The sequence below is a fragment of the Aspergillus bombycis genome (assembly GCF_001792695.1).
Source record: "Aspergillus bombycis strain NRRL26010 chromosome Unknown contig00014, whole genome shotgun sequence".
Lineage (NCBI taxonomy): Eukaryota > Fungi > Ascomycota > Eurotiomycetes > Eurotiales > Aspergillaceae > Aspergillus > Aspergillus bombycis.
In genome coordinates, this window is record NW_019170016.1 from 374,893 (window position 1) to 402,619 (window position 27,727).

The following is a 27,727-nucleotide window of genomic DNA, read 5'->3' on the forward strand; positions in this document are numbered from 1 at the left end:
TTTGTGCGAGGCGGCAGATTAAATAACCAGGCCAATGGACTCAGTCGTTTCTTGTTTGCTTCAATATGTGATAGACCAACAACTCATCCGGCCACTGATGCTTGCATATAACGTCATTTCGGCCTGATGTAGCGGGGCATGCACAGTGGGAAGTGATGTGGCACCAAGCAAAGATGTTGATCTTCTCCCCTCCCGCTAGGCCGGGTGCATGATTAACCTGTACTTGGAGGGGTATTCTCAATGATAGGACGGTAGCCCGTCAATGAGTGTTTCTCGGTATATGAAGCCGGCCGTCGCATAGCATAGTAGATCCCCGTGCTACCAAAGCTCTTAATGGCTCTTACCCATGCTCTTGATACAGAGTAGTCAATCCACCAGAGTTGACCTGCTAGTAGCCGGGGCTGTTTGTAGTGTGAGAGGTAGATGTCGGAACCTTAGTGATGGAAGGGAAACAAGGGCCTCTTCAAATTATTTGCACTCAAAGCAGATGGGGAAGGTGGATTGTTCTTGCAGCCGGACATGCAATTGATGCCACGTACATGGCAGTCTGACTATTGGTGGAGCGATGCTCAACTGCAGGGAAGAAGGGGTACATGCATCCAACTAGGTCGACGTCCAAACCTTGCCTGTATTGCGCCATTCCCACTCGAATCATCCCACGGATCCAGCTTTCTACAGCGACCATTAATCCTCTGCTTCCTTAGGATATTACAAGGAATATGGTTGAACGGGCTGGATTATGATCTATCAACCTAGATATGCATGTTCATGGGTCTGATTCTCATAGTCTTGGCCTGTTGTTTCAGACACAAGATCAACCCTCGGACGATCAGGACTCTCGCTGTGAAGGAGAGGACAGATGAATGGAAAGGGATGTCCAAACCTCTGGTGGGTCATATCGCTACTACCTGTCTAAATTAGACGAGGCATCCTACCTGAGAGACAACATTATACCTCTTGCGTTTTTCTTGGAACCCCAGCCTATGCGTAACCATTTCCTTTATATATAGGTTAAGGGTCGAGAGGGGCTTTCGAAGGAAGAAAATTGAATGCCTCATTGCCTGTGGTGTACAGTAAAGAAACTGGAAAACCCATCTGTCCACACAATCGCACATGAATACACGGCTGCATCTCAACCATCAACAGTGGTGGATTCGATGACGCACTATCGGAAAGATCGATTCTTCTAGACTAGACCAGAAGATGAAAATTATATGGTTGTTGCAATTTACGCCAAAGAAACGGGCAGATCTGAAATACATGACGGAATCTCAGATGCTTCAAAGGTGGTGATATATCCGCTTCCAGCCTACATCGTCGACCATTTGGCTGGGGCAGGGCCAGATGCATCCTTCAACTACTGGAACAAACACATCCTGAGTGGTGAATTGCGCCATATCATAAAGAGTCTGGGAGGATCGATTCTCGAAGACTCACTCGGGTTAAAGTGGAAGCAATGTTAGACCGACAGGGTGCTGGAATAGTTCAAGAAGTGTCGAGGTTATGGTTTGACTCCACATCAGTTCTACATAATCAGAGATACCAACACATTTACGGGTCATGATAAAGTTGCAACCAGAATTGAGCACGACGTTTACTCCCCTGTCACATACTTGTATATTGACTACCGCGTCCAGGGATTGAAAATATTCACTATCGAACTCGGCCTAAATTGCGCCTACACACTTACACAGGTACGATTCACTCTTCGAGGGCACCCTCTAGCTTGGTATTCCCCAGGGGGAGTCTCTCAGCTTTGACGGTGGCAATGGTGCTTTCCGTGTTTTGGCTGCGCGACTTTCCATGTTATGTGTGACCTGGCTTTGCGCCTTTCACGCCGCTCGGCTCCTCGAGTAATGGGTGTGCGGATGCATAGAGTCCGCGTCGGCTTCAGTGGATCCTCGCGTCGAGAGGTAGTATGTGTATGGCGCACGCTCATCAAGCTCTGCAAATGGATGTTACATTGGTGAATTTGCCTATTCGGCATACTGATTGGCGTGTGGCGGCAAGATGGACAGATACTGTCTTCAACGATAGCGGTTATTCTTACCCGGTGAAACCATTCGAGATGCAGGGCCTGGCAGAGTACTTCGCAACGGCCAAGAACACGCGCCCTCTTCCAGGTGGTCCTCGGTACAAAGCCCTTCGGATGGATAATATCAGAAGTCTTAACTTGGCTAATGTCAGGAAGACTCTCACCTATGCGAGTTCAGGTCTACCTAGCGTGATTATTAGGGACACTCCGTCCCATCCACAATCATTGTGCATCGACTGCGCTCAGGTCAAAGCTCAGATCCGGCAGGCCTTTGAGTAATGGCTTCTTCGAAGACTACAAAGCGGGTGAATTCCAAATCCAAGGCTCCTGCAGCTCTGAAGGCCTTGGGGATCGATCCCTTTGTTTGGCACTCCACATCATCAAATATATCCACCATCACGACCAACCGTTGCATCAGTGACTCTGAGCCGATCTATTTCATCTCGAGTTCGTTCGCAATTACCAAGAAAACATATGTCCAGCGTTTTCGCGGGGGGTTGTCCCCTCATGTTGAACTTCTGGACCGGGAAAGTTTCACCCATTGCTGCGTTCAACACAGCCGTTGGGTACATCGGAGTCGAACTATCCTTGGGCGAGACGGTTGCATAAGCAAACTGGCTTAATAAATGATACCCATACGGTCTCTCAAGCTTCAGCAAACATATTATTGCTACCGAGGCCGAGGCCGTTGCTGAGACGGCAAATACCTTCCTGAGATCTAGCAAAAGTGGAACCCAGACTGTGAAATTGTCCAATGGACGGACCATCAGTGTCACACTCAACGATGTACCAGCCCCTGTATCGCTGACATCTTGGACATTATCTGTCGAGGGCCTGTCTTCCATTAGTGCAAGTGAGACTGGACTCAACTCCACTTTGGACTCGAAGACCAGCTTGTCGAGTACCAAATGAGCACCCTCAAGGCTTGGATTAATATTATTAGACTCGGAAGTGCCAGTGGCATTGGCAGTCACAAGACAACCATTGATCTATCTGTTTGGTAGAAAAATGAATCGTCTGGAGACCGTATCGCGGTTGTTATCGACTTGGGTGATGTTGGAGGTAGTTGGGGCGTGAACACCAACAATTTGCAACTCGACGGTGTTAACTTCCTAGCTGCGGCACCACTGGAAGTGACTTCATATGCAAGAGACGGTCTCAACGGTAGGCATTCATCGGACAGAAGGATCATCTAAATGCTGACAAACTGCAGATATTGAAATTGCAGGCGCCACTACACTGGAGAACACACTGCGCAAAACGTGGTTTGATACCTATGGATCTCAGGGCGCACAGGATACTGACCTGTTGGGCCCTGTCGCTTTCTCCTTCCGTGTGTAGAAGCCGATATGATCGCGTGGCATTGGAAGGGCTTTGTATGGTCTTGATTGTGTTGTAGCAGATGTATAAGGAGTTTGTATGTACATTTGAACAGTCTCTCCTCACGCGCAACGCCCGTTTTCTAGAGCCCAGGGGAACCAATCTAAGTGTTGAGAGTTTCGAATACGAGGCCACGAGGTATGGCAGTCATATCGAAAATGAAATGATGTGGTGTTAGTACACGGATGCCGTTCTGGCAACCTCGACGACGAGTTCGTTAGATCGACTCTCCTTTGCTTCCCGATTACGCCCTACTAGACGAAACGGGTTGTCTCGTTCTGGCTAGCTCTACAGTGGAAACTCTGCCCGTGGGTCTACGGCCGAAGGGGCAGAGAACGATAGAATGGGAGCGGCCGATAACGGCGTACAAGAAGCTTGGGAAAACACCATACCATCGTGAATTGCACGAGTGAGTCCGTTGAGATGACCACATTCGACGCAACACCTCTTGCCACCACCACCAAAGTATCGTCTGTGGGTAATGAATACGGCGTGTTGCTCGCCAGATCCCATCGGCAAGGCTTCCCCGCACGGCACTTCAGCACAGACTGTCCGTCGCGCAAATTGACGCTATTGGACTGTCGCTCCAACTATCCCTTCCAGCTCGACGGGGCTGCTCCACCCCCGCATTATTGATGGGAAACTCGAGTGATCGCCGTATCAAATAGCTTATCCATGCTCAGAGCGTAAACGATGTCGTAAAGCACATAGTACCATGGCTTGGACTGTGGTGTAGGCTGGTGTGCGGAGTTTCTATCAAACTACTACTATAAGATGCCGACGGTACCATGAGCAGAGCTCGTAAAGAAGATTAACCCGTCTGGCTTTCATTGTCGCGTGCGGTAGAGTCGTCAAATCAATCGCAATGGCATCGGAAATCAGGGATATTGACCCAGCATGGCCACCCGGCACTGTTCGCATTGAAGGTATACACGAGCACGATATATTCCCTTTAGGGCCTTTTTGCTCACTATTACATATCACAGGGGCTTCCGAGTGTGACCGCGGATCGAACGTTATCCTACAACCAAAGCCAAGTCATGACCCCAACGATCCGCTGGTGAGTTTGAGCATCCGCGAAGGCAAGGAAGACCTGCTGATATACAATAGAATTGGTCCACATGGCGCAAGCACCTCAACTTTTCCTTGGTTTCCTACTATGTGATGATGGTTTTTGCACTGTAGGTCATCTTCTTTACCATCACGGGTTTCAACCTATCTCACGAGTCACACCTCACCCAGAATCGATGTGGCAACGGTAACCTGGGGTCCTGTCAACGCCGAGCTCGGGTTCAGCTTCGAGATCCTGAATGACAGCTACGCAGCAGGATGTGGTGCGCTCTGCATCGGAAGTGTGATTATCATCCCCTTTGCCCTGAAATATGGTCGACGGCCAGTATATGTCTTTAGTACTGCCTTCCAATGCGCTATCAGCGTGTGGACGGCACGGATGATGAACGTCGCGGACTTAATGGCAGTCAATATCCTGAGCTGCGTCGTGGGGGCATTGGCAGAAGTGCTGGTTCAGATGACGGTAGCAGATATCTATTTCGTCCACCAGAGAGGTTTGATGAATGGTATCTACGTCTGGATCATGACCGTGGGAACTAGCCTGTCTCCGCTGGCTGGCGGGTACATCGTGGACTCACAGGGCTGGCGTTGGGTCTGGTGGTGGATGGTGATCTTATTCGGTGCCGGATTAGTCGCCTTTCTATTTCTATATGAAGAAACAAAGTTTGTTGCAACCCCTACCGAGGAAGCTCCTCCCTCCATGTCACCAGCGAAGGTCCAAAACAGAAAGGGAAGTTTTGAGCATCAAGAAAACGTGACAAATGATGAGGAAAATCCACAAGAAGACAACAAAATGCGACGGGAAGCGGAGAGAGGCAACTGGATCGACCCTTCTATTCCCAAGAAGACCTATCTGCAGAGGCTTGCGCTGTGGACGATCTCACCGAGCTCTCTAGCCAACTTCGCCCGTTATAGCTACGAGCCCTTCGTCATGCTTTTCACCATTCCGGCCATATTTTTTATGGCGGTTGTGTATGGAGCTATGACAGCTGCGGTGACTGTGACCGTCACCACGCTGTCATCTTGGATGACCATTCCGCCATATAATTTCAGTGCCGCGCAGATTGGCCTGATGGGTCTCCCCTCATTTATTGGCACGTCCTTGGGAATCCTCCTCGCAGGGCCCTTAAGTGACAAACTCATTGTCCTTCTCGCGCGGAGGAACAATGGCATTTATGAGCCCGAGATGCGCCTTTGGCTATCCTTGGCATTTACTCCCTTTGTACCTGCGGGGCTCATCATGTTTGGAATCGGCTTAGATCGGGGGCTTCCGTGGCCAGTTCCAGCTGTAGGCCTCGGACTAGCGTCCTTTGGCTCAACACCACCCAGTAGCGTCTCTCTCACGTACCTAACTGATGCCTACACCGATGTAAGTGGCAATCCCAATCATGACTCTATGCCTTGACTACTCACAGATTTACTTAAACAGATTGTGGCGGGCTCTCTCGTGGGTGTTACCTTCATCCGCAACCTAATCTCCACGGTCTTTGTCTTTGCTCTGGCTCCCTGGATTGATAGTTCTGGGCTCACGGGCTTTTACATTACATTCAGTGTGATCTTAACCGTCATACTCCTTGGCAATGCTCTGTTTATCATCTATGGGAAGAGACTTCGGGTTCTAGGCGCGAGAAGATATCGATATTTTGCCGGGAAGCAGATCGACCTCCGGGAATAAATATATGTACATTCTCAGCTGACGCAGGAAGCAAGGGATCGTGGCAATGAGACATGACAATCAGTGAAGCAGAGCGGTATTTACTGTATCATACTAAGCAGTTATTGCTGCGCCCGGGAATATACACAGAAAGGCCTGCAGCTTTTGTATCTCATTTCATCCATGCTAGAGCTCGTAGCGACATACCGGTCCGGGTATATTCGATTATATGACTTGGATAAAAATGCGGCCATAGCGGGTCAACGGGAATGTTCCATCGTCAGTGCCTTGCAGAATGATCGAAATATTTTGGCCAGTTTGGGCATCCTCTGGGATTGTCACGTCTGCCCAATTGCTCCCTGACTCAGTCATTGTCACGCTGCCCGGGTATGTACCTTCTTCGACGTACTGCCACCAGGATGTGGTGACATTGCCGCCGTCTGGATCGCTGACCGCACCCGCCAGGGTTACAGTGGCCCCAGGATGCGCCTGTACTGTGGTTCCGTTCAGGATCTTCACCGAGGGTGCGTGGTTGGCGTCTTGATATTTCGGCGTCAGTGTCCACTGCACACGAGCCGCAAAGTCATTCTGGATGGCTGCGGCCCAGCGGCCCGTTGTGTAGCCATCCAACTCCGCGCCGGTCCTATTCTTCTCGCTTTCAACCATCTCCCACAAGTTCGGTGAGGTGCTGTTCTGCATAGCTCGACCGCCCCAGCCACCGAGATTTGGGTTGGCCGGATCATGAATGCCGGTGGTAAGTAGGGGGTTGAAAGCCACGTTGTCACCTTCGGACAGGAAGGCGTACGGGTCCAGTGGCTGACAAAAACTTGACGAATTGGCGGCATGTCGATCGCCGAAAGTGTCCATTGGGTCACCTGGCATAGATTGGCCGTCGAGCCAGGAACGGTAGAGCTTCCCGTATGGTCCTACTTGGATATTCGCCTTGGTCCAGTCACCGGTAAAGTATACGTGGGTGTCTGGCAGACCACGGACGTTGCCCTGACCCTTATTACAGTTGTAGCCCCAGGTGCTGTATCCGGCCCCCAACTGCTCAACACGGATCTCCGGCCAGTTGACAGAGATGTAGTTCGCATATGTCTCGTCCTGGAAGCCACTTGCCATGATGACGGCTCTGCGGGAGACTGCGTCCTTGGTCTGTGTCCACTGCGGCGAGCCCGAGTACTGCTCCTCGATTGACTTCAAAGCACGGGCGATGGTGTTGGTGCCACCCCATGCTTGCAAGTAGAGCGGCCGTGCGTCTTCGTTCAGCAGCAGCGTGCGGATGAGATTAGACCCATCTGAGTCGTGACCCATTTCACCCTCGAAGTCGATATTGCCGATCTTGACTATGGACAACAGCTCGTCCGGTGTCGGGTAGAATGGATCATGGTTAAGCAGATTTGGGAAGATTTCTGCGTATGCTTGGAGGACTTGATCCTGAATCGTCCGCGTGCCGGTCCAGCGCCATGTCCACTGTGGGGAGGTATATTCGCGGTCGGGCAGGAAAAACTTCGTGCCATTGCCGTCGCCAGCCCAGTGGAAGCGGCTGGAGCTGTAGATGATGCCTTGTGTATCGAGTTCATTGGTGTAAAGTAGGTACCGGATGAGCGAGGCGAGGTCATCCTGCTCCATGTCAGTCGTGACGACTGTGCGCAGCATCCCCAACCTGCTGGTCGCATACGCTTGGGCGGCCGTGAGGAACAGGCCCACCGCGAACAGGTGGCGGGTGAAAAGCTGCATCATGTGCATCTGAGCAGCGCGGTCAATATGAGTGATCCCAGGGTTCACCCGTACAGTGGCCCATCTCGCAACCTGCGCCGGGTTTTATACTGGGGTTATAAGACTACTTCGACGGCTCGGAGTTCCTCATTTTGGGGTTTTTCCTTGGATGTGGGGGATTTCCACCCCATATTGCGGGGAATCTGGGGCAGGTCGACTATTGTGGAAATTAGTGCCTCCCCAGTAGTCTGCCGGAGTGCTTACACTTGCCTGATATAGACGAATCGACGAGTCCAACGACAGTTGCCTGGTTAGAGTAACCGTTTCGGTCAGTCAGCTAGTTATTCGCAGCGGGTTCGTGCTCGAGATCTAGGGCCCAACCCCTCGCTGGGGTCGGGTTTTCATAGATTTAACCTAAGTAACATCTTACATCTCTGGCTTTATTTACATAGTTGGGCCCTTCATATTTGCCATAGGCTGAAAATATCTCTAGATGTGTATATCGTTAATTGAAAATTAAATGCATTATAGTTATCTTCAACAAATATCTCTTCTATGTGTAGCAATATATATATATACACAGCATTGTTGGGAAACGTACTGGAAATTGAGAATTTAGCCAATCCAAGTATTTTTAGAACCTTTTAATGGATAATTTCTGTATTGAAGATATATAGAATTGTATATATCACAAAATGACTTAATCCTGCTTGGTGGTGGTGGTAAATCTGTAGTATAATTAAATAACAATCTGGGGGGGTCCTACCGGCCAAATTAGTCTATACGGAACTAGGCCTAACTACTAAGCCTAATGCTGGGTATCCGCCGACCGACTGGATAGACCAAGATCAGTGTGGGTCCAGGGAGGGCTCAGGTTGGACCACTAAAAATTCTACTACCCAATCCAGTCCTGCACATATCAACATCTGACTCTTGGGTCATTTGTCCTAAGCGATCGAAGCTTCAATTTGGTTACCGATAACGACCTTCTACCCCTTGATCAGGTAGGCGTGTCTCTTGCCTTTTGAGGTTATTCAAACTCTCAGCGGCTAGTAAGCTACTTTCAAGTGAAAGTACAACCCTCAGCTTCGTCAAGAAAGGCCCCTAAAGTTTCAACCGCTGCTCCCGTCCTCAGTCGCACACACACACACACACACACAAACAAAAGAAAAAAAAAAAAACATAAACCTAATGTACTCATTCAACTGGAATGCTGAAGTGTACTCTAACAGAGCAGCCCTGAATGCTGTCGTACAAGTACGTTGAGCAGGTGTCGCTCCTCGTGAACTGTTGCGAGCCTATTTCCTGAACAGTTGGTTCTTTGATAAACAGACGAGGACAGCGGGGAATCCCGGAGACGGCGGAAGCTTCCCCACCGAATGCTGCCACCCGAACTACACCCCGCCGTTACCCCACCGGGGGTCATACGCGGGATGCTTTCCCGGCACAAGTTATTAGTCAGTTCCCTCTGTAGATGTTCCACGCTCTCCCTCTCTGATTCTCTCCACAACCTCTGCCAATGCGAAGGGAACGGTGATGGCCTTGTACTAGTACAAGCATTATGGAAGCGGCGAAGAAATTTCCGTGTATAGTAGCGGGCTGCCACAGATCGTTCAAGCGTCGTGAACACCTCGACGGCCACTACCGAACACATAGTAACACACGACCTTATCATTGCCCGCTCTGCCCCCAAGACTTTGCTCGATTGTAAGAGGATCCCAATCCACTCGAGACACTCAAACCATACAAGTAATACCATCTGTGGCCAACTGTGGAATTCTTGCAGGGATGCCTTGAAACGTCATCTGAAGCAGCACGTTAGGGACCCTCGACTGTCCGAGAGAGTTTTACGCGCCTGCGATAGGTGTCGTATCTCAAAGCGGAAGTGTGATGGGCTTGTACCATGCCAGGCATGCCAGAAAAGGCAAATCAACTGTCAGTCGGATCGACCACGGGGTCCACTGCCTGATGACGCTAACAAGCCGACATCGATGTCAAGTGGAATGTCCGACTCTGGAGACTTCCTCCCTGCTGATAGCCTTCCTGACCACGGTGGTCACTTGGACCATACTCTGGTGAGAGACATGGTGAATGGGATCATTCCAGTTTCAGCCCATTTGCCAGAGTATTCAGAGTCGGCGGACTTGGAAGCACCGGATGACTCATTTGGACCGGTATATGATCAAATGCCTGATAAGATGGGCGATGAGACAAACGTTGCCAATCTTACGGGCATTGGCTTTGAGTACCAATCCGTGGATGGGAGAGTTCCTCGCCTTGGGTATGACCATGAGGGGCATCAGATACAGTCTGGGATGGACGAACTATTGCAAAGTCCGACTATGTCCTCAACCTCTGATCTACGGCTGACTCGGGCTGAAAGACGGTATTCAAATGATCTTTGCCACTCTACCTGTCAAATCGGCCGGCATAAGATACAAGTAGCCTCCGACGAACATAACGCCGCTGATATCAAAGACTGGTTAGAGCTGACAGGATTTTATCGCCCAATGTATCGCAACTGGCTACTATCCCAAAGGAGACTGATGAGAGATATTGAGGTTCCCGGACCAGTCATTGAGAACCGTAACATCTGATTATCTCACACAAGCTTAAAAATAACTAAGGATGCATTACCGGACCGTGAGTAACTACAGAAACAGTCTACTGCCTACTGCGCACGTACTACAGGGTCAAAAGATCTAGTTCGTGCTGCTCATGGAGGTCGTTGCATAGCATTATGTGCGCTCAAGGTCCGTTCAGCCATGTCTGGTCAACTTACAATATCGGATCAAATTTGAACACCGCAAGGTTTCTTCTATTTGCTACGGTAATGGATTGTGGCAGTGATTAGGACGTTTGTAGCTTTCAAATGTAAATTTGAATCCTGTATGCGTATGCCAAAGGAGACAATTCCCAATAATGAGCAAAGCGTAATCACCGCTTGGTCATTTCTAGGTTTAGTTGGCCTGTTGCCCCGCCGCCGGAGCTCACCCCGCTACCCCGCAATGTATCGAATTTAGCTTAAATCCTTGGCTGCGCACTTATAGCTGAATCTAGTGCCTCCAGTATCCTCGACTCTGGGGCCCTAGCCATGGCAGAGATCATATATTCTGGGCTGAAGCCGACACTTTCAGGGCGGGATAGAAAGAGAACTTTCAGGTTACATCGCCAGAAAGGACTAGCTGCTTTTGAAGCAGCCTTAGAGCAGAAGGAGCGATACATAAAGAGATTGGAAGATGAGAATATACATCTTCGAGTTCAGATTGCGCAGTTGAAGCAAATTGTCGACAGATATAATAATTCCCAGCTTCAATGGGCTGTGTCACCTTCCCTGCAGCTTGGAGAGATTTTCAATGGAAATTTACTGCATGGAAACAGTGAGTGCCACAGCCCCTCTATGCAGCGGATAAACATTGACGTAATATTGTGTTGTATTCCAAACCTTAGATCTTGACCTTGACCTACCGATATATGATCTATCACCTCTTGCAGCAGATAATGCAGATGGCCGGCTTAAATGTTTCGATCAGTCTTCAACGTTACCGTTTCTCCAATCGAATGATCATTATGCAACTGACTTGAAAAAAAGCGGTCCTCAATTGGATGCTTCTTTTGCAATCCACTACAACGAGCATCAGGCAGCTGGTACTGCGCCTCACATGGAAGATTGTCTGGTCGCTGGCGAGGACCCGGAGACCTCACATCCTGAATTTCCTGCATATACTCAAACCTGTGAGACCATTCATGGCGCACGGAACCTTTATCAACCAACCAACATGGCCATTAACTACGATGCAAATGCCAATGAGGACTTGCATCATTCTGGAAACATCGCGAGATCTCCTAGAAGCCGGCTTGTAAACCAACAATGGCCAGACCAATCCAATACGATTGTTCCATCCTATTGGGAAAGTGGAAACCTTCTGTTGTCTAGTACATGTATCTTTCAAGATGGGTTTCCAAGTTACGAGGCGTCTGAGGGAGGACTCGATCAACATATCAATGCGGTCAAGACACTCACAACAGGTCACTCAAAGTTGTTTGCTACTACAAGGTACTGTGGCTGCTAATGTGCTTGCTGGGTTAATATGAGTTGCGTGCTTATGGCTGACGGTTTCCAATAGAGCCCTAATGGAACGGTGGGTTGCCTCAAGCCTGTCTTGGATATTCGAGTCATGTTGGACTTCCGCTGAGGGGGCATTCAAACTAATTGTAAGAGCTGTTTCATAACTTTTGCTTCATAGAGTTTCCAACCATACTAACGCTAGATAGTCGGGGTATGACGCCTTCTTCAAAATTGAGCTTTGGAGAAACTTCCCCTGCAAGCGCACATATTATAACGTGCCTCCTGTGTATCGACCCACGCCGATGCAAATAAACGTCCCTCACTGCCCCGTAATTGATTGGTTCCCATGGCCTGAACTCCGAGACCGTCTAATCCAATATCAGGATCAATTAGATATGGATAAGGTTATCAAGGCCGCACTCGAATACACCGTCGTTGAGCAAAGACCGGCTAATGGAGACCTTGGGCAGCCGACCTCTTACGACTCTGCATTCCGTATTTGGGACATTTATGCGCTCGAAATAGAGCATGGAACGGCCTTTTCACTCGACAAATTAAAGGTCAGCGCTTCATCTCCAACCATCTGTGCTTTGCAGTCCGTTTATAACTTAAGATACTGGGATCTGAGTTATCTCAAAATCGACCCAAAATTTGTTCAGGCATACCCAACCCTTAACGTTGACCAGTGTGTTTCGAAGTGTTGTATAAAACCCCTTCGTGTGTCATACAAGCTCCAGACTTCTCTCCCTCAAAAGTTGACAACCCAGTCTTATGATAATCTTCAATCCCTATTCACACGTGTCGCTACTAGCACCGAAATATAAGAAACCTTTGCCTCAACGTCCTACTGGGGATATGATCCTGCAGTCATATCACAGAGGGAAAGGTATATTTTACTTCATGGAAGGAACGGGGGCCAGTTCTTTCCATGGAGTAAAATATACCTGTCTATGGTGCTGGACACTACAGCACAAGTTGAAACTTCGCGGTTCCTGCAACACAACTGTATGAGAGTTCTTAGTATTCGAAAGTGTATACGAATGGGTGTGTCTAGTGATCTACTTTTGGTGTCATAGTCCTTGTGATATTTTTGCATTGTCAGCTAGTTGCGGACTGTTTTGCCGGTTCTATGCACTTGACCTAATGTAAATATCGGCAACTCTCACAATTATATATATGTAAATGACCATGGGTAGAGCAAGATGACCGGTTTGGTGTTCGAGGTAGTTCGTCACCATTGAGAACTCTTACATACATACTATGAGGCGAAATTATATTCCCCTGAGGTAAATAAGATATAGATCATCGGAGCTTTGAGGGTAACGTGGTTCTAGAAACACTGATAGAGCCTTTCTACGGATTCGCGTAAATAGGGAAGTAGATGCCACTATATTGGGATCCTGGACATACCAGTTATTGCCAGATTTTCGTTCATCCGCACTTCTGGCTCAATTCAATCTAATACAGACCTCGAAGATTAATAACCTTATCGGACCATGGCTGAGCTGGAGAGATGTGGAAAATGCGGGTATTACCACCTAGGCGCATTGCATGTCTCGCTGACCCCACGCGGCCCGGGTGGGGAGATCAGCAGGATCTTCAAACAAAAGCCTCCCACGGCATTCCTTTCCCCGCCAACTCCATGCTTGCCCGGTAGTATATGTATGGCTCCCCACAACTCCCGCACATTTGGTATGGCACAAATCCGTAGAAATGGCTATTACTGGCTGCATAATACCCCACCAGCTTACGCAACGCCAACATGAGGGTCATTCCCTATCCTCCTTAGCTTTCTTGACATGCCTGGCAGGAACTGTCTAAACACGGACATGTTGACTTTAAAAGCAATCCAAGCACCTCGCCAATTCAATAAGCATAAATGTTCACACTGTTCCTAGATGCCTGTTGTTCAAGATGGGTGCCGCTACCATCCTCAAGCTTCTCATAGCGCTTATTGTTTCATCAGCTACCGCCTTTGCTCTGCGGCTGATGCGAGCATCACGGCGTTCGGCGTCTCTTCCTCCTGGTCCTCCAACACTACCGCTAATTGGTACGCTGCTGGTTGTGACTGGATTGATGAAGCTAATGAATTCCAGGCAACATACACCAGATACCCTCCGCTAAGGGATTCTTAAAGTACGGGATTCTCCAGATCTGAACCCATCCATGCTGATATTGCTCCAAGGTTTCAAAAATGGGCAAGGATTTATGGCCCGGTTGTTTCCCTGAAGGTCGGCCCGAAAGACCTCATCATACTGAATTCAGCGAGTGCGGTTAGGGAGTGAGTAAAAGTCTTCCGTATACATACCTCGCAGACTCTCGCACTCATACATGCCTAACCTAGCCTATTTGACAAACGTGGCGCTATCTATTCCAGCCGACCCCCGAACTATATTGGAACAGAAGTCATTACGCAGGACAATACCCATTTGCTGCTCATGCCCTATGGTAAGGAATGGAGGAACCAGCGAAAGTTATTCCAGGAGCTGTTAAACATCAAGGCTGTGGGGTCTCTCCGGCCCTTGCAAGCAGCAGAGTCAACTTTCACTCTCCGTCAACTTATGCAGTCCCCCCAGGATTACTATGATCACATTCGCCGGTACTCGACAGCGGTGATCCTTGCGTCCGTGTTCGGTATCCGCGGGTCTGAATTCCACAGTCCATATATTCAGCGCCTGTATCATGTCCAGGATCAATTCACAGCGATCTTGGAAACAGGGGCCACTCCTCCGATCGACGTGTTTCCCTTTTTAAAATATATGCCAGCTTTCTTAGCACCGTGGCGAAAATGGGCCCAACAGATCCGGAAAGAGCAGCGGGAGCTTTACTTCGAGCTTCTCCAGAGCGTCAGGAGCACAAAGTCCCGAGGTGTGTCTCATAAATGCTTCGTGGATATGCTACTTGAAGAGAGTTTCCAACGAAAGTACAGCTTGGATGACGAACATATTGCATATATCGGAGGTGTCCTCATGGAAGGAGGGTCTGACACAACAGCATCTGCCTTACTAAGTTTCTTGTTGGCAATGGCAAGGAATCCGCGAGTGCTGCGTAAAGCGCAAGCTGCCGTGGACGCCTTATGCGGGACCGAGAGATCTCCGACATTTGACGACATGGACAACTTGCCCTATATCAAGCACTGTGTCACTGAGGTACGCCACCTTGTTCGATTCTGTATCCCTATCTTACATATGGTTAGGTGCTGCGTTGGCGACCGGTCGCAGCAGGCGGCATTCCACATGTTCTCACTGAAGGTAACTAATTTCGCTCAACCCATGTTCGACACACACTAGACCCTGCTGATGAATATAGATGACGTGTATGGGACGTACCATTTCCCAAAAGGAACAACGTTTTTAGCGAACACGTGGTATGACCATCCGGGTTGACTTTTGTGACGGCCTTGGAATACACACTGATACCTTGGCTGGCAGGGCTATCCACCACGATCCTGAGAATTATGAGCATCCAGAGGCTTTCATGCCGGAGCGATTCGAGCAACACGACCTCGGATTCAAGTCGGGTGCCGCGACCATCAGCGGTTTAAACCGGACATACGGGTTTGGGGCAGGAAGACGCGTCTGCCCTGGATCTCACCTCGCTGAAAACTCTCTTGTAATTATATCTTCCCGGAAATACACTTATTGCGGATGCTGATCATATACAGCTTATCAATATCGCCAAGCTCGTCTGGGCGTTCGACATTACGCCTGGGGCAGACCCAGCTACAGGACGCCAATTGTCACATCAAGAGATAGATGATAACGTGGGAAGAGCTTGGACAAATGGTTTTTTGATAGCTCCCAAACCATTCCCATTGAGCCTCTCCCTACGATCTGAGAAGCATGGCGAAGTGATTGAACGGGAGCACGAAGAGGCCAATGAAACGTTGGTGAAATACACCGATTAAGTCGGTAGGATTAGCCATGATCCACACCCTTCCAACTTATCCTATCTAAACTTAGCCAAAATGAAACTCCATTATTCGTACTCTGCATACTAGTCCAAAGCAGAGTTATTGTTGTGGTACTCTCTTTCCTAATTAGAATGGGTATGGTATCTGTTTCTGTCTCTACTAGAAGTGCCCCATACCAATTCGTATCGATAGCCATATAGACCCTTCATTCGTAGGATCGTTGATGATATGATTAGGACTTGGAACAAGAGAGGTTTTTATCTCTATATACGACATCCCGAAGGCAGTTAGTACTAGTCTACTTTGGGGATGGAACCTTAGCTTCCTTGGGTTGTTCCTCACGCCTTATTTCTTTCTCTCCTCTAGACATGGTATGCGAGTACTCAATGGCAGCATTCTTGCTACGAACTGGACGGGGTCTCGAAACAGCGCAAATAGACACGTCGTTTCCATCGTGTTTGTGTAGCTGCTGGCAGTTGCAACTGCTAACCGGCGACTCTTGGTATATGATGAAGCGATATAGGCAGGTAAGGCCCTATCTAGTGAATCGACTCCTAGGCGCGCCCTATTCAACTGTTCTGGCTATAATGTACAGGGCCACAAGGTTGCGCACTGTCCGAATCCATTGAACTACTCATCCTTGATATAGAAGTCTAAATGTATGGTGTTGTGGTCATTTTGACTTTTCATATGGTGTGTGGCATACGGCTCGCGTACCGATTACGTTCACTGGCGAAGAGAACTGCATTATTTAATCAATTGGGCCCAGCCAGTGTATCCAGTGATCACCTGGAAGCAAGGAGCCTACAAAACCCCCAAAACTGCGCGCCCCATTTAAAGATGTGCCAGTTCTCTTGTATTGTTGGACAGGTGGTGTAGAACAATCTTGGAACGTCGCTGCGTTCGTAAGGAATGTCGCGGGTCATGACGTTGCGGATAGCTGAGACTGAGAGTCATGACGACGCCGAACCATCTTACGATTTCCCGAACACTTCAAATAGACCATCAAAAGCCCTCAAATTACACACCCAAACCCACGGCGACCCATACAAGATGGCGACTGAAAAATCGGGGAGTCTTACATCGGTTAACGCGGACCCTTATGATCCCGTAGACAAAAATTACTATCTGGGGTACCGCCAGAATGACTTTGACAAACCGTTTGCGAAATTCTATAATTCGGTCACTCCACCAATTTCCGATGAACTTCAAAAGGGATTGTCTGCCAGTCCCTGGGCTAGTGACCTAGGTGTGCTGTGAAGCCACTCCGCCGCGCTCCTTCTGGACGCTAATACTATCTCCCCAGGGTACCCGGCCAAAGAAGCCAAAGACTATCTCCTACAAAAGGGATACCAACTTATGGAGAATGGGTATACGATACTACATGACAAGACACTTTTCATCGCCGCGCGAACGGAGATCCCAGAAGGTTAGTCAACGTAGCTAGGATTGGAATGAAATCCCGTACCATGTACAAGTCTACTGAGGCTCTTTTGCAGTAACCGGTGACATGTACAACTGGTGGTTTGGCTGGCACTTGACAGACACAACAAGGTACATCATTAATTTGGAAATTGCCAACATCAATTTGAATAAAAAGTCCGAGTGCTAATATTGCGCTCACCGACACAAGATACAAACTGTGGAATCCAATTGCACACCAGTATGCCTGGAGACATCCTAATACACTTGAATGGTCTACGGAAGACCTACCAAGTCGTTATATAGGCAGTTATTCCTTCATCTCGGAATTCATCGGAAATGACGGCGGCAAGCTGACGATCGCCTTCATCGATCCCGCAGAACTGGGAATTGACAAAAGAAAATTCGACGACCAGGGGGTCGAGGCGATGGTTGTTGGTCATATCCACATTGGCGGTATGTCCCTTTATCGTGGACTTCAAGCAAGGAGCAATGAGACGCTGACATGCGTATAAGCGCATATCACATCGGGATTTGATGACCAATCTTACCTGATTCATCAAGTCCGGCGCATGAGTAATGGCCGACGGGAACTTCGATCGCGATTCTGGATCGCGGGAGCATCTCCCCAAGTCGGTCATGACTTGATGGTACACTGTGGGATCGAGATGTCGCGTAAGTACCAGCAACCCTCATTCATTGTGGATCCCTATTTGCTAGCTGACTTGATTCCGAGGAATAGATCTCAATACCTTCTTGCCAACGCTTTACGATGAATTCAAACATAGCGTGTAGACTAAATCTTGAATCATCCAACCGAACATTTGAACCTCAGGAGCTGCACATGTGGGGAGATGCAAGCAAAATAGCCAACTGGTCTTATTCAATGTTGTTGAAATATTCAATGGGCACAATGTTCAAAAGCTGTGGATGTGTTGAAGCTTCTACAAATATTATGAATTTCGTTCAAACGTCACAAGGTCGTAACGTCTTGGGTTTGACAATAATTGCAAATATTGAAACACTCCTGAACAAGGCACCCCTGGGTTCAGAGCTAGGATTGCGATACATATACACGGGTAGTAGGTATATATGTTCTATTATAGTCTGGAATCATGGTATAGATGATCAGTATGATAAAAAGTTGACATCTAGAGTAAATATATATACTTAGTAGTTAGAAGAGTATAAATAAGTTAAGACTGATTTACTAGCAAAGATAACGCTATAGTAATAATATTAATTAATTACAAAGAACTGGACTAAATATATAAATAAATATCATTATATGTTCTGAATTATCTACTTTTATGATAACTCTCCATAGAATAGATAGTATAGTATATTTAATTATAGTATACAGTACTGTATACTCCCAATATAGTCCCATAAGAATAGATCCCGAGATAGATTATTATATAATAAGACTGATATCAGCTGTTCGCTAACAGTATTGTCGAATATTTCAATAACTCTTTGCTGGTGATCACGTAGCTGTTTCTGGCCCTTAGTATTCTATTATTTCTATCCTTTCGTGTCCGCTTTCTCGATAAGGTATGCTAGACAAGGGTCTGTAACAGTACGCTTCATATCTAGCATTCCAACTATAGTACAAGTTCCATCTCCAGTAACAACGCCTGGGTTAGTGTAAGGACATCATTTAGAACCGTTTCACTTACCAATAGTCGATGAATATGGAGATAGCAGACATTTCCCTGTCCAGACATCAACATAGAACTCCAGAAAATGTAATTCCACCCTACATCTAGACAAGAAAAAAAGAAAAAATAAGAAAAAGTCAGATAGGATTGTGATAAGTAAGTAGAAGTGAGCAGAAGTGAGTAGAAGTGAGCCGAAGTGAGCAGAAGTGAGCCGAAGTGAGCCGAAGTGAGCCGAAGTGGGACGAAATGGGACAAAATAACAAAACAGAAAAAAGGGGAAAGCGCTAAAACAGCACCAGACCTAGGAAGACAGCAAGCCGTTCATATGTAATCATTCTTGATCCCTGTGGATTAACAACTATTTTGAATTGTAGTCAGCAAATGGCTACTAGTAGTAGGCGCCACTGCGCTATGATGCTCGATCTGAAACAACAATCCGGTTCGCTTGTCACGTAGAATGAAAAGCAGCCTCTCAACAGTGTAGAATCATTTCTTACATTCATTTGTCTCTGTACAACTCACACTTCCGAAGCTGATTCAACAGGATCTTCCCAAACCCTGGTTTTCGCGCCCTGTTTGTGGCCAAGCTCTCTGTATTTCCGTCCGAATAGAATGAAAGCCATGGAATAGTGGATCACCCTTCTCTTATTTTTACTTGTTTATTCTGATTTATACATTTAAGAAATACAACAGTACTAACTACTCAATACTGGGCCTGCTTGTGTGAAGGCCCTATAACTAAAAGTAAAAAAAAGAAAAAAAGGAGGACTGTATGCCAGCGCATGATCATAAGATGAGCATTGAGGACCTCTGACAGTGTGCCTCGTAATGTCAAAGCGCTTGATTACCCTTGTACCTAACTAGTCCAGGGCAAAGACCAATGTTGTCGCTCTCTGGGTTGCCCTTGGCAATAAAAGCCCAGATAACTGCATGGTACTTCAACAATAGTTGCTTCGAACCTCATGTACGGGTCATGACTTGATAAAGGCACTTATTGTAGTCGAGGCACAGTGTATTAGTACGAAACTATTGTTTGAAAGGGAGATTAAGTGTGCGGGAGAAACATAACCGAAAGATACTGAGGCCTCATAGGGAATTGGCGCAGATTGAGACCAATGCTAACTTTTTCATCTACGAAGATCATCTATCTGCTGGTAATGTAGATTCCGAACTCCTCATTGCTGGGGTGATGGCCATTTTGGCTATGCGTGAAGACGCAGCCCTGATAGCCTACACTTCAGAAGATTAGCATGCTAATGGAATTGCGTCGGGCTATGCTTGGCATAGTTGGCGTGGACTTTGCTAATCTCCCTTTCCCCTTCACTCGTTGTCTTCATTTCCAAGAAGAGCAACTTTCTTGTTGTGTCCGGCCAAACTCAAAATCATGGATACATGGTCACGCGGCTCCATGGGGCGTCTATCCTTATACTCGGATCCGACGTGTTATATACGATGGAGCGGAAGTCCCCGACTATTACGCAGTTGGGCCTAGCTGAACAGAGAATATTCTCTGTCGTGGTCGACCTCGCCATATGCATGAAAGGTTATGCAACGGGTTCTCTGCACGGAGCTCAGGTACGTACAGCACTGAGGTCATTGGTCGATGGTTTCTCGTAAAATGCTCTTGTCAGCACCTGCTCCTTGGCTTACGCAGATTTAATTTAATCATACTATTAGATGTTTTTCATGCGGCGAAGAAGATCTCGGAATACCCACCCAGGATCCGATGGTCAAGGGAAATTGGACGAAAGCAATGGTCCAATAAGCCATCAGGAACAAGGATCTGTTGGCCAACCGTTCCCGTTCCGGAGCCCAGACCTGAAGGCAGCAACGTCCAGCGGTTGGTGATTAAATCTTACTCCATCATGTTCTCATCTCGTGGATCCAGGTACTCTGGGGTGGGATGGTCTTGGAATGCAATCCATATACGTTACAACCATTTGCAGTGTCCAACGATCGACAGTTCATACGATGGTTCCTGGAAGACATTAAATTAAGCACCATGCCGATGTAAGCTAACCGACAGCCAACCCTGATGGGGAATCCTCATTGTGGATGGCAATCCGTCGGCGCGTCTAGGCTAACGTAACCGGGGAGCGGGCAGCGGGCCTGCGGCTCGGCCATGTTAAGTTCCTGCCCTGTTTTATTGTTGGGATCTTAGGATGAGAAAATGTGCTAGAAGACCAAGGGTAACCGGGGGAGCACATTTCGCTGAGCCGGTTATGGATTATGTTAAGTTAATTAAAGTGGGCCTGTAAGTTGTCAACGGTTGGGCGACCGGAGAGAAAATCTTCGTTTTAGAAAAACCTGTAAAGATAACGTAAGATAAAATCAGACATTCCGTTCTTGGTGACCTTGAGGAGTATCTTACAAATAGTTTTATTAGTATCCGGAGGACTTTCTATCATCACACTGTTATTGATTTATCTGTGTATTGATTAATCTATTCATTTATCTGGGCCCTTGCCAGAGTGGGGATACATCAACAACAACTCGGGCTAGCCTGGACAGCTGGCAAAGGCTGTGCAGAGTTGGGAGGTATAGTAAAATCTGAGCGGCATTGACAACCGCTATCCTGTCGATCCTGCAGGTAGGTCCGTACTTTTGCTCGTGTTTGGTTTCCAAGCTGGAAGCTAAGCGAGGCGAAGCAATGCTGTGGGTTCGACTCAAGTGCCCCCTGATGATGGACCTGGCTCCCAACTCGCGCCATCACTTCCCATTCATGCATGCATGGACGGCAAAGGTACGACCGCCTCTCGTGTCGCATCTCTTGCTTTCGTACTTTTGTATGCAGGCCAAGTGGTGGACGGTCAAACTTCCCCGAACCAACAGCGAGCCCAAATGTCTTAGTATCCCGTGCCAATCCTAGAAGCATCGCACAGTCGCGCATAGCACACAGCCACGCCGTCTTGGCTTGAGGATGGCCACATACCTGTGTATCACCCAATCTGATGTACTGTTCCCAAAAACCAGGTTATCTAAACTAGACAGGGCCAAGCATCGGATGAGGAATACAGGCTCGAGAGTTTGATCGTCCGAAGTACTCCGTGGATGCAGGGACACACGGCATGATTAAACGCGACCGAGGCGCTAACCCACCTACAAAATCGGGTGTGACTGTGATTCAGCTGTATATAGTCCCTACAGCAATGGACCCATCGCATGGCATACATGGGCCGTAGAGGATCGCTGCTACATCCCCCACGTGTAGGCAGTTCAAACTCCAAGCCTACGGAGGTAGATAGGGTACCCGAACCTTAACGAACATCCCTTCAAACTGGCGCGGCGCAACCCACGGGATTTACATGGCTCTGTGGACCCGACTCCCAGGATATCCAACCAGATCAAATGTGATTCACCGCTTCTTCCGTGGAATGGCCCGTGGCGGACGGGAAGGACTGCTGCTCGAGGGATTAGCGAAGGCTAACGTCCGAGCCCATAATCACCTCGGTTGGGACCGATGCCTTCCGCTCAAGACATGCATCAATGAACCAACTCATTTCTTCCGGCCCCACTATCCACTGTGGAGAATCCAGCCATGGAACCAGGAACGTCATCAGTGACTCGACAGACATCCGGTGACCAAGGACGACACAGTCTGTCTTCATGTAGTACCGAAAGTTTAATGTCATGAAGTCCAATGAGTACTGGATGAGCCTTCTGGAGGGAAAAACACGAAGCGATGAACCAACAGTGGCTCCTACGGTGCGGACCAATGGTCAGGGAAAATATATCCATGTCTTGTCTATGCTAGAAGCGAGTTGCTCTACTGAGCAAAAGAACAAGGGGAAAAAACAGAAATTGTAGAAGAAACGTCAAATAAAAAACATAAACCATAAGCTACAGAGCCCAGGAGATATAGTGCCCAGGCCAACAATGATCTTGTTGAAGTTGAGTGAGTTAGGTCCGGGAGGAACGGTAGTCCAGCCCACAAGACTTGATCGCCGTTGGCTGTAATAACACTGCAGGTACACAATAGAAAAAAGAAAAAAAAGGAAAAGGAAAAGGAAAAGGAAAAGACAAGACAGATATCAACATTGAAAACTTTGAAATTGGACATTCGAGGTGATTCTATCCAAAGCTGCATGGTGGCTGCATGTAGCCTCAAACCTTGTTTACTCCTTTCAGGGAGATTGTCTGTATTCAGCCTCCCTTATGACAGTTTCCCAGGAGAAATCTGTTGCTAGGAAATTTTTTTGATCGTTAGCTTCGTGGTCTTAGTGGCCCGATACGAAGCAGGATTGTCGTCTGTTGTTTGAGAATTGGCAAAGTTTGTCGTTCTCTGCCTCTTTATACTGTATTTACAGACACCACCGACCTACCGCTTTTGATTGTCGACACCGTCTTCTATTCGCCCATGATCTGTTGAAGGGAATGGACCTAACTGGTATTTTACCATTTACCACAATTCGAATTTGTGTTTCATACGAACGCACACCGACTTGTGGAAATGATTCTGGATCTAAGCAAAGCTCCTAAGCAGTCGCCGTCCCCTGTCCGTCTGGAAGAGCCCCAATTCGATGCCTTTCTGGTTCCCTTTTTCCAAATTTTGCTTTTTTTAGATATTGTGGATGCCTGCTGTCTCTTCATGAGAGCTTATCCCATTTCACCAGACCCTGGTAGGGTGGAAACCTTTTCAAGTTTACCCTACCTACACAAGCTCACCCCAAGAGCACACAACCAACCATTTCCAAAATTGGAATAAACACTAAGTACCTTCAATATGCTATTCCTAATCACAGCTAGTGTGATCAGCCCCCAGAATAGTGACCTACAATAGCTAAGGGAAGTTTCCCGCCTGGCGAGACGTATATAACTGGGTTTTCCCCCATATTCTTTCGACCCATCACCTCCACATTACTCTACATTTCAAACAGTGACTATTCCTTTGAGTATTGCCTTAACAGAGAACCGCTGTGACCATGGACTCTTCCACGAAAGATATCTCTGACGGGTTACTTAAGCTTGCCGATCTCGTCATGAACCTCCCTCGATTTCTTTTGAACTTGATTAATTTGACAAACTGGCTGAGAGGCCTCCCTCCTTATGACGGTATGAGCTCCAAGGTTTTTCAACTCACTGTATACTGATAATAGAATTGCCTTTGCTTCAGGTAGAGGATAAGCTTGATAAATGACCGCGCACGGCAGCCTGATACTGCACCCACGAACCTGAAAAGTCAACTGAGTTTGGGAGAATGGTTCTTCCAGCGCCTTTGCACGTCTTGACCCTTAAAGCCATAAGTCCCTGGCAGCCCTGGTTGATTCATGACGAGCGTAGGCCAGGGGTACTGGTTCTGCTTCGAAGCTGGCGTGCCTTTAAGACTTGCTCTTGCGATCATGGCAGTACCATGACGGTTTCAGCCTTACGTTATATTTCCATATATATAGATGACTTCTTCCAGGACAATGGCATTGGCTAGTGGTGATCTGGCTCCTGGTCTCGGGCTATACTGTGCTATACGTGGCTCCGTGACGGGGAGAAGATATCTATATCCACCTGGGAGCCTTCGGTGGATATCCTATCGGAGTTGCCTTTTCTGGAACCATATTTGTTCAATGATTGTTTTTGCTTTGTTTTTATGTATCACGTGGTTTTGCGAGACTCTTACAGTCTTTCTATTCTTATATCTACAACCTTGAGCCATTTCTATTCTTCCTATTTCTTGACCAAAACACATGCAAATAGTGATTAGGATGTAGAATCTATAATGACGTTGAGCCACCTTATTTACAGCATCCCATAGTACAACCTTCAACAAATGGGGTTTAAACCGGATTGTACTGTATGACACCCAGATATCCGATGACAGTTTGGGGTGCTCACGGTTAGATGAACGTACCTTGTGTACTTTCCAACCCAAAGCTTATTCAGTAATATAAGCAAGACTTATTGAAATAGAAACATAGAGCTTGTATTACTAATATTCAATGTCAGGCAGATACATATCGGACTCAATGCAGAAAGGTCAGTGTGTTCATTTAGGTCTGGTTTTGCATAGCGATCATTCCCGCTGCACATGGAAATCGTGCTTATATTCGTACGATGGGCTACGCTGAGGTCCAGCCTTTGCTACAAAAGCCCTTAAGCTACTAGAATGGGTAGTCTATATTATATATATTTCTTAGAAAGCCTTTGATAAGGATTGCATTCATGATAGAGTATAATAGAATAGAATGATGGAAATTTTATGACTCCGTAGTATTCAGAAATGCCACCGTCTCTTTCTCTCTGCTGGTCTCTATTTTCTTTATTGTAACCCACCTCACTAAACTGGTAATCAGTATCATGAATCACATCATATTGATAGCAAGGAATCAATGGAAATATGCGGACAGAGATAAAAATGCATTATAGATAATTGTTCCTCTCCTCCGAGATTGATTGCATGGACGGGACGACAGTCGGGAATAGAGATCTCGCATGTATTAGCTATTCGATTGACCGACTTTACCATGATTAGGACATCACTGAAGCTTCGCCAATAGCAGAGCCTGCATAGCAGAACTTTAGCATTAGTCACCAAGGTTGCCTGGCTCCCACCTGTCTAGACCAACGTGTATCTTTCACTAGCAGCCGTGAGGGAATAAACCGTTTGTTCGATTTCCTTTTCGTCTTTCATGAATCCATGGGAGCACACCACAACAGAGGCTTAATTAGCTTTGGTCTCATGGACCTCGTTTGTAGAGCAGATGTTTGACTGGTTCGATCGCTAAATCAACACCTATGATACTCGTTGATCAACTCCTTTCCTTCACGTATACGGGCCAAATTGAGGCGTAGAATCTCTAGTGAGCGAGCCCAGTACCGCTTCCCGAATGCACTCATGTGTGAACCGATGTTCACATTTGGCTGTTCCCAGAGTGGATGGTCCACTGGCAGTGGCTCAGGGTCAGTCACGTCCAACGCCGCACCTCCCAAGGCCCCTGACTGCAGTGCCGATAGCAGGGCATCCTGGTCAAGTACCTTGCCTCGCGATATATTGGTTAAGAAGGGCTTCTGAGCGGTGGACTTGCAATGTGCAGACATGATGTCTAACTCCTCTTTACCGATCAGATTGGCAGTTCCCGTGTTCAAGGGAAGAGAGACCACAAGGTGATCTAAGCCCTGGGCCAAGAAACCATGAAGTGATGATCTGTCTCGCCCGCTATACCACGCTTCAGGTATCAGACCATCCGGATCTCCTGTCCCTGGGATGATAAATCCAGTATCCTTTCGCGACTCTGGCGTTCGCCTTGGTTGTGCCGTGTATACCAGGACTCTCATACCGAGACCAGATGCAACACGAGCAACTAATTGATATTAGCCATCAAAGTGGAAAACGAGACACCACTCACTGCGGTGGCGAAGAAGAGGATATTATTCTTTCATGTGTTTGTCTTACCTTGGCGTCCAATGCTACCATATCCTAGAATGCCGACAGTCTGGCCCACATGGTCATCAACCCCCCATTGAGTCACTTCCTTGAACGTCAGCCAACGATGCTGGCTACTGGCTTCTAGAATCTTGGAATACATTCTTGAGTAGGTAAGCCAATTCATGACCACCCACTCCGCAATTGGCGGCCCGTGGATCCCCGAGCTTGTGGACATGCGTATGTTCGTGTCACGGAAGATAGGATGGTTGATCAGATGATCCACACCAGCCGAGAAAGAGTGCAAATACTTCAGCCTACGCCGACATCATCAGCGACCGTCCGTTGATACTTTCACAGTGGATCCAAGTGGCTTACCGAGGAGTTTGATCGGGATGCGGTACAACACCAAAAGCTGTCGTCATAATGGTTACCCTCTGAAGTAAATCTAAGTCTCCCGGTTAGCTGTAATTGTGATTGGGTCTGCCAAGCGGTCCTCTAACCAGAAGGAATAATATCATCGGTGAGCTCCAATGTACCAGGGGGAATCTCAAAGAATGCCACCTCTATAGTAGAAAATTGCTGGCGAATGAAGTCAATTGCTTCCTTGGGTTCTGGCAATGGAAGGAAGACGAGGAGGAGTTCCCGTGAATGACCTTTCGACATTTCTACCGTGGATCGTTCGACTGCGATAAGTTAAGCTGGCCAGAAAATGAACTGAGAGAGAGAAAAAGGAAGGGTGGAATCGGTGGTTATATTTAAGTGTATCGATTCAACTGCCGTGCAGGGTATTTAGTGCATGAGCGGGGCAAAACCCTTGCGCAGGGATGAAGGGGAAGGGGGGGGGTTAAAGCGACTGCACGTACTAACGCGGCAGCGTAACAAACGAACAAAAAGTTTTACTATCAGATAAGCCAATTGAATCTATTGCTTAGATCCCACTTTATTACCTACCAGTCATAGTGGTCTAAGTGCTCGGATATCGACGGGTAACGGGTTAAAATTCCGAGCAATACGGTGGTGGGCGCAATGTATATCAACCAATCATAGGTTTTGAAATACTTGGATAATTCACTAGTTCAGTCGCGTTCCAAAGATATTTACGACTTTTCTACTTTGATCTCCAGTGTTGTGGCCCCCAAGGTTAGGTACGACCGTCGCTAACTTCAGGCAACTTGATCCCTAAGCTTAGGGGCTATAGTATCATAGGTAAATATCTCGAGGAGCTGGCGGAAGTCGCATCTACAGCGGACCAATAACTAGAGTAGTAGCTTTCGAGAGAACCGACAATAGAATCGTCTGCAGCATCGGCTGGCACGTCGTTATCATATATGTCACAGCTCCTTCGACCAAACTATCCTTGTCGACTTTCTTGGTGACAGTGGTTCCGTTTGCACTGCCAGCAATACTTGTCTTACAGGCTGCTGCTGTCACTGTCTGGGTAGAACA

General features: G+C 47.6%; 6 protein-coding genes across 6 annotated transcripts; 4 read left to right on the forward strand and 2 right to left on the reverse strand.

Annotated features, from left to right (window-relative positions):
• Positions 1–1,951: 1,951 nt before the first annotated feature.
• On the forward strand, positions 1,952–3,376 carry ABOM_002066 (uncharacterized protein; the record flags this gene model as incomplete). The annotated part of the gene is made up of 3 exons (XM_022529196.1): positions 1,952–2,182; positions 3,040–3,199; positions 3,249–3,376. 3 exons carry the CDS (start codon positions 1,952–1,954, stop codon positions 3,374–3,376), a joined length of 519 nt encoding a protein of 172 aa, XP_022392350.1.
• Positions 3,377–4,280: 904 nt separating this feature from the next.
• ABOM_002067 (uncharacterized protein) lies at positions 4,281–6,161 on the forward strand (the record flags this gene model as incomplete). The annotated part of the gene is made up of 5 exons (XM_022529197.1): positions 4,281–4,341; positions 4,402–4,475; positions 4,526–4,596; positions 4,658–5,855; positions 5,916–6,161. 5 exons carry the CDS (start codon positions 4,281–4,283, stop codon positions 6,159–6,161), a joined length of 1,650 nt encoding a protein of 549 aa, XP_022392349.1.
• Positions 6,162–6,365: 204 nt separating this feature from the next.
• On the reverse strand, positions 6,366–7,880 carry ABOM_002068 (uncharacterized protein; the record flags this gene model as incomplete). The annotated part of the gene is made up of 1 exon (XM_022529198.1): positions 6,366–7,880. The coding sequence occupies one exon, from the start codon at positions 7,878–7,880 to the stop codon at positions 6,366–6,368; it is 1,515 nt and encodes a 504-aa protein (XP_022392354.1).
• Positions 7,881–13,842: 5,962 nt separating this feature from the next.
• ABOM_002069 (cytochrome P450) lies at positions 13,843–15,835 on the forward strand (the record flags this gene model as incomplete). The annotated part of the gene is made up of 8 exons (XM_022529199.1): positions 13,843–13,978; positions 14,025–14,064; positions 14,114–14,209; positions 14,273–15,077; positions 15,125–15,179; positions 15,238–15,295; positions 15,360–15,540; positions 15,593–15,835. The coding sequence occupies 8 exons, from the start codon at positions 13,843–13,845 to the stop codon at positions 15,833–15,835; spliced, it is 1,614 nt and encodes a 537-aa protein (XP_022392353.1).
• Positions 15,836–16,765: 930 nt separating this feature from the next.
• On the forward strand, positions 16,766–18,058 carry ABOM_002070 (uncharacterized protein; the record flags this gene model as incomplete). The annotated part of the gene is made up of 6 exons (XM_022529200.1): positions 16,766–17,090; positions 17,148–17,270; positions 17,341–17,395; positions 17,475–17,719; positions 17,780–17,938; positions 18,006–18,058. The coding sequence occupies 6 exons, from the start codon at positions 16,766–16,768 to the stop codon at positions 18,056–18,058; spliced, it is 960 nt and encodes a 319-aa protein (XP_022392418.1).
• Positions 18,059–25,641: 7,583 nt separating this feature from the next.
• ABOM_002071 (D-isomer specific 2-hydroxyacid dehydrogenase family protein) lies at positions 25,642–26,944 on the reverse strand (the record flags this gene model as incomplete). The annotated part of the gene is made up of 4 exons (XM_022529201.1): positions 25,642–26,216; positions 26,309–26,595; positions 26,657–26,726; positions 26,782–26,944. 4 exons carry the CDS (start codon positions 26,942–26,944, stop codon positions 25,642–25,644), a joined length of 1,095 nt encoding a protein of 364 aa, XP_022392419.1.
• Between the last annotated feature and the right edge of the window lie 783 nt (positions 26,945–27,727).